The sequence below is a fragment of the Colias eurytheme genome, chromosome 16 (genome assembly GCF_061535395.1).
Source record: "Colias eurytheme isolate Ceu_HAF_F1 chromosome 16, ilColEury1 Martin Lab GWU primary, whole genome shotgun sequence".
Lineage (NCBI taxonomy): Eukaryota > Metazoa > Arthropoda > Insecta > Lepidoptera > Pieridae > Colias > Colias eurytheme.
In genome coordinates this window covers 3,112,343-3,123,699 of record NC_142995.1, presented here as the reverse complement: position 1 = coordinate 3,123,699, position 11,357 = coordinate 3,112,343, and the positions used below count along the sequence as shown (strand labels likewise).

The 11,357-nt window shown below is 32.8% G+C and overlaps 1 protein-coding gene across 2 annotated transcripts; it reads left to right on the top strand.

The window, feature by feature from the left end:
• The first annotated feature begins 48 nt into the window (after positions 1 to 48).
• Positions 49 to 10,150, top strand: puml (pummelig). Of its 2 annotated transcripts, XM_090110676.1 has the most exons (8): positions 49 to 259; positions 2,841 to 2,888; positions 3,261 to 3,337; positions 5,689 to 5,895; positions 6,863 to 7,037; positions 7,564 to 7,836; positions 8,342 to 8,528; positions 9,151 to 10,150. In XM_090110676.1, the coding sequence occupies exons 1-8, from the start codon at positions 222 to 224 to the stop codon at positions 9,364 to 9,366; spliced, it is 1,221 nt and encodes a 406-aa protein (XP_089966802.1). In that variant the 5' UTR covers positions 49 to 221; the 3' UTR covers positions 9,367 to 10,150. The 2 variants fall into 2 exon arrangements, with proteins under 2 accessions (XP_089966802.1, XP_089966803.1); XM_090110677.1 differs by lacking the exon at positions 2,841 to 2,888.
• The last annotated feature ends 1,207 nt before the right edge of the window (positions 10,151 to 11,357 follow it).

Sequence of the window (11,357 nt, the reverse complement as noted above, 5' to 3'; positions counted from 1 at the left end):
AACATTGCGACATTATACTGACATCCATGACATTGACACTAATTGACAATGAAATAGTGAACTTGTAAAAATCGTAAATCAGTTTAAAATTCGCAAAATCTTTGTGTCTGTGTAAAGAAGTAGCTACTCGAATAGTTACAGATACCTATCGAATTTAACGTCCAATCTTTATTCCTCGCCGTATTAAATTGTAATGATTTTTGCAGTCAAAATCTAAACAAATGGGTAGTGAATTACATCTTGAAAATACAGAATCCAGGTAAGATTATGTGCAATTTTTCTAAAGCTCGTATATTGCGAGTATTGCACAACATTATAACATTATATGTTTATGTTTTTTCATCTATGAAAAAGAGCTTCTGTGTCAAAATAATCATTTATTTTGTAGGTGGGCACAATATATTTTTCATGTTAAATCAAGTTGTTATGCATCGTTTAATCATATCATGCTTTAACATTGGGTTCTGTATGTCATTCCACTAATAATTCATGTGTTTTTAGCACCTTTAAGGTAATAGAGGTTTTTTTTTCAACTAAATAAAAATAAACTAAGAATCACTCTTTCGGGTTGGCTTTAGTTAACTGCCGCACGAATTTGTTGGAAATATTTATATTTTTAGTTAGCTAGGTAATGTAAGATTGTAATTCCAAAATATTATCGTTGAAACGTTGGAAACTTGTAGTTTTTTAGTTATTAATTTTTAAAGTTAATAATTTTTTGTGCGAAAAAAGTGCATTTATCGGTTTTGTTGTGCAAAAAAGCGGACCAAGACGTTCCATTTCACTGTACTGTGACTTTACGCTGCGGCCGGCGAGTGCCAAAAGCGACTTTAGGGCGATTCCTACTCAAACAAAAAAAATATCTACGTAGGTAGGTTAAAAAACTATTAAACTTTTATTTTTAATATCCAAATAGGTAGCGAGGAGCGAAGCGACGAGCTTGTTAGGTTAACTCTTGAACTGCCGCCAGAACCGTCTGCCAGAAGCGACTTTAGGGCGATTCCCACTCAAACAAAAAAGATGTGTGGCACTCGGGGACTGCCGCGGCAAAGCTATTGCATAGCATGCCTTCAAGCCACACCTCCGTGCCCGTCGGAGTGGGTAGCGTGAGGTTTTTCGTTACGCAATTTCTGGATTCGGTCCCCGCGCTCAAGGCCCGCGATAGAAGCTATTCAATAGCTTAAATAAAATCTACGTAGGTTAAAAAACTATTAAACTTTTACTTTTAGTATTCAAATAGGTAGCGAGGAGCGAAGCGACGAGCGTATTAGGTTAACATTTGAACTGCCGCACGAGCCGAGCGAGCGAAGCGAGCGTGCCGCGGCAGCGGCCGGCGAGTGCCAGAAGCGACTTTAGGGCGATTCCCACTCATATAAAAAAAACTACGTAGGTTTTCACAACTTGTTTGTATTTTATTTATGTATCGTAAAATTTTTGTTACTATCGTCTAATGCTTATTTAAAATGATTTTACACCAATTCCATACATTTTGAGGTTAGAATAGGAAAATTGATTTTTCTCCAAAACTATTGGTTTCCTAACTTTCCCCTTTTGGTGGGAGGGTCCTCCCCTCCTCCCCTCCATCCCCCCCCCACAAAAAACCTATAATACGTGCGGCAGTTCTCTAAAGAAACCCCACTCTTTCTAGGAAGAGATCACTCTTTAGTGATAAGGCCGCCCTCTGTGCTAGTTTAGCTATAAGTTTTAGCTTTTAAGTAATTTGTATAACTAGCATAGTAAAGTGTTATGAATAAATAAAAAAAATAAACTATGCCCCCTTGATACAAATTTCGCTTATCAGTTATCACATATTATCTAGAGTAGGTATTCTAGAAAATTACATTACTATAATTATAATATGGTTTTAAATAGCAATTAACAATAGTGTTATTCTTATAAATTCACTTTCATGATGACCAATTTTTACTAACAAAAGTCAATGCTTATATTTCTCACTTTGCATTTTAGATCTATAAATTTTATGCAAATTATTCTTTTCGTTTTTATGTGAATAGGAGCATTTTAGTATATATTTTGATGTGATTTCTCTGGCATTTGATATTATTATTGATAAAAACTAGTATCTGTACCTACTATTCTAATAAGATTTTATAACATCATATTTGTCATAGTAAAAATATAAACCTATTAATACTTACAAGTATATATTTAGTCAAGTATGTATTTATTTATGTTTACAGAGGAAATTATACTAGCAACACCAATGGGAACTGACGAGCAAGTTTATATTTGTTTGTTTGTTGTTTGTGTTGCATGTTTTAGGTTGTGTGTGGTATAAGTACAATTCTGACATAGCTAATCTTCTTATATATAAAAATGAATCGCAAAATGTGTTGGTAAGCGCATAACTCGAGAACGGCTGATCCGATTTCGATAATTCTTTTTTTATTATATTCCTTGAAGTACGAGGATGGTTCTTATGTAGAGAAAACGTAAATATTATGTACCACGGGCGAAGCCAGGGCGGACCGCTAGTAGCTAATTAAAAATAAAAAGCCCCTGAATTTCGATCATCACTCCAAAAATTCATGATTTGATATTATATGATAGGAATTTTATATTTTTAGCGAAAGTAGTACATTCATTTTTGAATAATAAAGCACCAATATGAGTTAAACAAAAGACCATCATAATAATATATAAACATTTCTTATTATTGTAAAAATGAAACTATGATGCAATATCAAATTAAAAACATCTGATTTAATTTTAAAGTCCCTGTTCTTTAACTCTCTACGCCTACTGCAATAACTTCAAAATCATTCATGAAAAATATCATACTTTGTTTGTTTATATGTGTGTACCGTTTTATCTTGCAGTATTATAGGCAGAGCATGGGTTGGGAATATTATTTCCGGTATATGGAAGTAAGATACTTTCATTAACAGCTTCTAAATGTATAGCTTTTGCTTTGTTTATGAGAATTCTGGATTTCATGTTACTTTATTTTTTCTGTGTTTTTATATATCAGAGTGTAACATGTCATGAATGGTGGTTTTATAAAGCTTTACACTCTTCCCTTTTTGTTTCTATTTCCTATTTTTGTGTGTTTTTTTTTTAATGTAAAAAAATGATTGTCATGTTTTTTTTTCTAATTTAAATTTGATTGTTAATCTTAATTGATTTAAAAAAATATATAGGTAATCCATATTAAACCAATTGTTTGCTTTTTATTGTTAGTGGGTGTGAGTGATATTTTTATATGTTATTTAAATTATTTTATGTAATTTTTTTTATAGTTGGATTGGGGGATGGTTCAGCTGGACTCGACAATCGGATACAATGTTAAGAAATATAGAAAAGACAATATTATCATGTAAGTATAATATCTTTATATGTATATATAGCATTAAAATTGGCATTGACAAAGAACAAATCATGTTCTGGTTCTAACTTTTCAACTTCAATCAAGGTCAATTGAACTCTAGGTGATTCATCAGTATTATTAAAAGTTTTAGTTCATTTTTGCCTTCATCTTATCTATTAAAGATACAAAGTGCCTTTTATGACTCAATTAAACATATTTAAACAATGGGTACTTACATATAAAAATTAACATGCACACTCGTGTGCGTGTTAATTAAACTATGGTGTACTTACATATAAAAATTAACACGCACACTCTCTAATAACTAACTAATTTTTTTTCGTATTTTTTTATTTATAATATACAGTAAAGCATTACAGAAATCAGTATCAATTAATGGTGATGCATTTTTTTTTTATTTACCCATAATCCAATTTACAATTATGAGGACGAATCCTTTTGTTATAAAGATTAGATTCTACGCATAAAGTATAGTATTATCAATAATATACGTAGTTACCATTATTATCAAGTAACCTTCGTTCAAGGTTCTGAAATAATTATGTAAACTTGAAATTTGTCAAAACATATCTATAATTAAATCTAACTAGACGATGTCATGACTGCATTATTTTCATATTGAATTCGGTTTGATTTGTAAAAAATAAGCAATTATGTATATTGAATTAATTATTATTTTCCAAAAAACAGCGAAAATTATGTTGATTACGTATAAAAAAATATGATTAAAGATAAGATGGGGTGAGTGGGGATAGGGTTAAAGATAATACTTAAATCATTAATGATACATTCATTTTCTAAATATGATTTGCTATTATGTACGTTATTTATATTTTATACAGTAGGTAATTAGGACGTAAACTCAAGTTCATGTTCGTAACAACGTTGTAATATGAGGAAGTTGTTAGTACTGTGATAGGATAGGTATCTATACCATTTATCTACCAGCTGGCAGCTACATGCTTGGTCGATCATTTAGATTTGCTCAATCATCATTCGTTACTATGTAGGTATTTAAATTAATGACAATTTTAGTTGATCTGGGATGATAATCACTAAGATATAAATGAACATAACACTAGAAATATGCCACCTTGCCCAGAAATATACCCATGTCTTAGGTACCTACTTTTAATGACAAGTTTGTAGCTATGTAATCCATACTGTAAAGAACATACCCATGTTTTATAAACATATATCATGTAACAGCTACCTAAGCTATTGTTTTAACTCTCCGTCTCTGATTATACCAAAAACTAGATTCATGACACTTGGCATTCTTCCATTATTTCGGTAGTTTTCATTACATTCGAGATGAAGGACCATTAAAATGAAGCTCTGAAATACATATAGAAGCTCTAAATCACATCATTCAACGTTCATTTTACATACGGAAGTAATTCTTTTTAATGCACCTGCATATTATTTATACTGTGTATGAATTAATTACCTGCATTTATTAAATGTGACTATATTTATATTGTATACTAAATTTGTATCAACCCGCAAGGTCTTATCTTTAAGTGTCTGTGCCAAATTTTTTCAAGATCCAATCAGCCGTTTTGAGAGTAATAAACATCTTATAATATGAATAGATAAAATTTTTTGATAAATTCATAACTTCATAGATAATCTATATTATGAATACATCTAAAGATCAAGGAAGTAAGATAATATTAAGATGAAGGATGTATCAAGTTGATATGATGTGATATCCATACTTAATATTATAAATGCGAAAGTAACTCTGTCTGTCTGTCTGTTACTCAATCACGCCTAAACTACTGAACCAATTTTCATGAAATTTGGTATGGAGATATTTTGATACCCGAGAAAGGACATAGGCTACTTTTTATCCCGGGAAAATGACGCAATCCCGGAAATCCCACGGGAACGGGAACTATGCGGGTTTTTCTTTGACTACGCGGGCGAAGCCGCGGGCGGAAACCTAGTATTGTATAAAATTGTATGATTTTGCCGTCGACAGTTCACGAATGTTCGCAGTTTTGTTTTTTGCCTAGAAGTAACTTTTCCCAAACCTATCGTGTTCCCAAATAATACAATTTTCCTTATTCCCTCTGACGCATACATTATCGTTTGCTGCGATTTATCACTAGAGATCATCTATAAATTATCAAGTAGGTACTAGCTTACCGCCCAACCCGGCTTCGCCCGATTTATCTAAAACCTCAACCTTCCTCTTGAATCACTCTATCTATAAAAAAAACTGCATCAAAATCCGTTGCGTAGTTTTAAAGATTTAAGCATACAAAGGGACATAGGGCAGAGAAAGCGGCTTTTTTGTATACTATGTATAGTAGTAATTTAACCAATTACAGGTGTTAAAACAGCGTACAAACGTTTCTACGTGGACATAGGCTCCGTAGTGGGTCAGTGTGACAAAATATGGACGATTTCTCTCAATGACGAGTCTCCCCAGACCCCCCTTGTGATGTTGCACGGTATGGGCGCGGGGGTCGCGCTCTGGTGTCCTAATTTAGACGCCCTAGCCGCTACCAGACCAGTGTACGCTATTGATTTGTTGGGTAAGTTAGCAGGACGACAATAAAAATTATTGACGTGACGTGAGTCTTATAATTTGATAGAGCCGGCTGCACGCACGAAAAAACATGACTCATGCGGCGTTACCTCGCTCTGAGGCGTTCCATGTAAGGCTTGAAGTGCAAGCGAGGGCGCGGAACGAGCTACAAAGAAGCACAATCGGTCTTAAGACGTTGTCACGTTCAACTTTCGTCAGTAAACCGACTTTACAGACAATCAATTTTTTTTTAAATCTAAAATATTACTACACAGGAATAAAATTAGTCTACAGTATGAATAGCGTCATTTTTAAAACCACAATATTTTCAAATAGCAAAAAATACATTTACTTTTATTTTGGGTCAATCAAAATTGAAATAGTAGTATAGAGTAGCTTAAAATTCTGAAATGTTGTCAATTAAGTCTGATGCAATACTGTTCAAATATGTATTTAAAATCGTTGAATCTCTATGAAGCGTGAATGTGAATCACCATGACTTGCTATTATGTTTCGTTATTCGTATCTGGTCGATGAGTACGATGAGTAGGTACTTTAAGTTATAAGTTTTACAATAATATGATCAGAAGCTTGTATTTCAATCCGACTTTACCAATATAGAATCCCTTTGAATTTTATCTAAAACTAGCGGTCCGCCCCGGCTTCGCCCGTGGTACATATTTACGTTTTCTCTACATAAAAACCATCCTCGTACTTCAAGGAATATAATAAAAAAAGAATTATCGAAATCGGTTCAGCCATTCTCGAGTTATGCGCTTACCAACACATTTTGCGATTCATTTTTATATATAAGAAGATTACAAAAATGATGGTGGTGCAAATACTATAATGGAAATCGATTCAGTTTTTTCACAATTAATTTTTTCGTCCACTTAAATGTCCTATTTAGTATAACAAAACTTGTATATTTTTAACATTACCCTATAACTTAACTTTATTCTTTTTTTTTTTAGGTTTTGGCAGAAGTTCCCGCCCAAAATTCGCTTCAGATGCAGAAAAGGTGGAAGCCCAATGGGTAGAGTCAGTAGAAGAATGGAGACGAGAGGTTAAACTAAAGGAATTTATTTTATTGGGCCATAGTCTGGGAGGGTATATTGCCACAGCATACGCGTTGAAGTACCCGGATAGGTGAGCTATCTTGTTGTATTGGAACACTTGAAGAATATGACGGTAGAATATAATCTTTCAATAGAGTAAATAAGAGATAGAGATTCTGATGTGTGAGAACAGCAATTTTTTTTATATATTTCTTACATCAGAAATACATCATTTCTAAAAAAAAATAATTTATGTCAACAGCAAATACAGTTAAATACTTTATAGTTTCTGTATTATTTATTCAATTGATCAAAAGATTACATATCTTTACATCTCGCTATTAAAAAAACCTGCTGCCGTTTGAAGGTTACTCTTAGATAACATTTGCTAACCATCACTTAAATCAATTAACATTCCCTGTATATATTTAAACTAGCTATCCGTCCGCAGCTTCGTCCGTTTTGTCTAAAACCTAATAAATTATATACTAAAACCTTCTTCTTGAATCACTCTATCTATTAAACAAAATCAAAATCAGTTGCGTAATTTTAAAGCTCTACAGACGGCGGAAAGTGTCTTTATTTTATACTAAGTAGTGATAAATTGAAACTTTCAGGGTCCGCCACTTAATCCTAGCCGATCCGTGGGGCTTTCCCGAAAAACCGACGAACGGCAACGAAAAGGTCCAAATCCCATTCTGGGTAAAGGCCCTAGCCACAGCGCTACAACCCCTAAACCCCCTCTGGGCAGTAAGAGCAGCTGGTCCTGCGGGCAAGTGGCTGGTTTCCAAGACCCGCCCGGATATATCCAGGAAATACACGAACTATGTCCCGGATGCGGTCACGGTTATCCCGGAGTATATATATCAGTGCAATTCGCAAGCGCCCACGTGAGTATGACTATAAATTATTATATTATGTACTATGATAATAAAAAATTAAATCCAGAAATATGTTCTTAGAGCCGGTGCAGATATGACGGAGCGCAGCAAAGACTATTTCGTCCTGATTAAAATAATATTCAAAATCAAATAACAACAATTTATTCCCGAGGAGCATTGAAACGTCACATAAGAAGGAAGCGCGCTACGCTTTTGAAGGAACAATGTCGATAATAGTTTGACAATGAACAATGCGCTCCGCCATATCTGCCTTTCATTGTTTTCATTCGTATACCTATATGCAAAGCCGGGTGAAATAAACAATACGCGTACAACTACTTTGTATTCAAGATTTTTTTTAGTTATATAACACTCAAATGCTTTAATGAGAAAAAAAAATTGTTCATCAGGAGGAATTCGAACCGGCGTCTTTAGGCATGCCATGCCTTTAACTATTTAAATTGTCTTAATATAAAAATAACTAATAATTTATATAAATAATTTAAAATTTCAGAGGTGAAAGCGCGTTCCACACACTGATGCAAGGTTTCGGTTGGGCCAAGAACCCGATGGTGCATAGAGTAGAGAAACTCGACACGAACCTGCCCGTCACAGTACTGTATGGATCGAGATCGTGGGTGGACAATAGTACGGGACAGTTGCTCTCTGAGAGCAGGCCTAATTCCAAGACTTATGTGCAGGTATGGTTACTTTTAGCAGGTTTTTGTTTGTGCGCAATAATATCTGACCGATCTATTGATCCGTCAGATATTTTATTTTTTAAAACTTATTAGTTTTGGGGTATATTATATTTACTTGGTTTTGTGTGATATTTGATTTGATTATTATTTATTTGAATGTTATTATAATAACAAAACTCATTTTATTACCATTCAAATAAATTTTAAATTTTGTCTGAGAATGTGTGTCGTGTGAAAATGTTACTTCATATAAACAATCATGTTCGTTATTTTCCTGACTATTCGTGCGAATGTGTAAATGCGACATAGCCATAAATCTTTGAAATTGTGTCTTGTAATAAATACTAAAGAACATAAAAGTTAAACAACTGAGAAATAGTAAACCTATAAAAAAAAGTTGGTTGTCTTTAAAGTCGGTTTACTGACGATAGTTGAACGTGACAACGTCCGATTGTGCTTCTTTGTCGCTCGTTCCGCGCTCTCGCTTGCACTTCAAGCCTTACATGGAACGTCTCAGAGCGAGGTAACGCCGCATGAGTCATGTTTTTTCGTGCGTGCAGCCGGCTCTATCGAATTATAAGACGTTGTCACGTTAATAATCTTGATTTACGTCAAATTGCAGGTAATCAACGGCGCCGGCCACCACATATACCTCGACAAGCCGGATCTATTCAACAAATTTGTGAACGAAGCGTGTACTAGAGCCGATTCCGACCCAAGACTGCCCGCACAGACTTCCGAAACTAATGCCACACCTAACCAAACACCAACAGAAGAAACTAACGAATTAAACCAACCTAGAAATAATGAAAATACCACTCAAGCGCAAACTTCTTGATAGCAAAAAGGAAATTAGTTAAGCGAATATCACAATAATTACTAAATTGTTATTTTTACGCAATTGCCTTATAGATTAATGACGCATTTGGATGGTCGCCATCTTTGTTTTAAAATGGAGTCGGTGTGTTATTAATTATAAATTTTTATTAATTTAAGACACAAATTATAAATGCGCGCACAGGAACGTTCATTGATATTAATTGCGGAGGGATTTTTTTTTTGTTAAATTTAGTGTGTTTTGTATTGCCATGTATTGTTAGATTAAATAAATTAACATAGACTATAGAATATATGATATTAGTCGCACCTCTTCATTAAACAAAATATTTGAGCTTCGATAAAATAAGAATAATTTAAAAATTATCTATTACGCTTACATGAGATTTTGTGAAATTTTAAACAAAATTACATAAAAATAAAAAAAGATTTAGGTACAGGGGACTGTTTATTGTTGATTTTTATTTTTATCCTATTACAATTTAAAAAAAAATATTGAAGCACATGAAATATAACTATGGACAGTTTAAGATTACATAGTCTAAGATCTCGTAAACTTATTCCAGACCAACTAGCAAATATATTTATCAGAATTTTAGTTTTATCACATATTTATTTATTTAATTAAAACACTATAAAATCATATTTATGTTACAAGTTAATACAATGTTCAAGTTAAGTTTTATAGTAAATTGTTAAACGAATTTCTATGTTTGTTAACAGACTTGATTTCCACTGATTTTATGTACAGATATTTTTAATTTAAATAAATATAATTTATTGTACTTGTGCCTTTTTATTGCTTTCAAGCATTTACCCCTTACCTAAATCGCATATGCGATTTTATAATATGATTTTTGTAACAGTACGCTACTTCTTATCATTACTTACGCTGTGTTACTTATCGCAAATTTCCTCAGAATACGCACGGTTAGCTAATATTTACATATAGTTAAAATAAATATGTATATACATATCTGTTTGTGATGTTATAATACCTACCTACGCATAATATAAAGTAAAAAATAAAGTGGCAATTATATTTAAAAACCTATATTTTTAATTTTAAACCAATTTCTAAACCGCTATTAAACTGTTATTTTGTAAAGGTGTTCAATGGCCGATAGCTATTAGCACGAGTATTATATTTATATATACAAGAGTGTCATGTAATTACACCACTATCCCTTACAAGCCAAGAATGGCTGAATGGATAACATTATTTTAAGTTTGTTAACAACTTTCGAAAATTTGAGAAACATAAAAAGGGTTACCCGGGCGAATCCGAGCAAGTTATATATAAAATTGTGTTGAATTTATCCTCTCTTACGTCGAAAAGATAGGTACCTATTTACTTTTAGAGGGGATGGATTCTACTATACCAATGTAATGTGTGTATTTGTAGTAAGAGAAATCTACATACATGTCTTAGGATAACATTTTAGATGAGCAACTAGACAATGGAGAGCCCATGGTAAGACCACCGCAAATAGGCTTAGTTTAGCTTCATTATATTTTGATAATATCTCGCGAAAACCTTGTCAACTCACTGACGCGGTATAGATAGAGTAGATTAAAATAAATTTACCTATTTTTAACAAGCTCATTAGCTTTATCTGTATGTTAATTTAATATGTAACGGATAGGTGAGAATAAAATAATTTCATGAGCTTGAGCGTGTTTTTTTACTTTAATTATTATTATTTAATGTTTCATTACTCATATGTGAATATTAGTTAGTAAATAATAATTACTACCACATTAATATGTCCTTTTACATAAATGGTAAAAATAAATTTGAATATAAAAAAAATCGAGTTGACTTCACAAACCATTTTATTAAAACTGCCCAAGTACGAGTCGGACTCGCGCACCGAGGGCTCCGAACAAACCTACCTTTAACCTTTTATTATGTTGTAAGACTTACAAGATTGTTTTAGCAATTTTTATTTTATTTAGTTATAAGACATTGCTTTTAACCGAATTTGAGTT

Excerpts from the sequence above, each read along its gene's own strand:
- puml (XM_090110676.1), top strand. The coding sequence starts at position 222 with ATGGGTAGTGAATTACATCTTGAAAATACAGAATCCAG. Across the intron at positions 260-2,840 it reads CTTGAAAATACAGAATCCAG|TATTATAGGCAGAGCATGGG; the intron begins GTAAGATTATGT and ends TTTATCTTGCAG. Across the intron at positions 8,529-9,150 it reads ATTCCAAGACTTATGTGCAG|GTAATCAACGGCGCCGGCCA; the intron begins GTATGGTTACTT and ends GTCAAATTGCAG.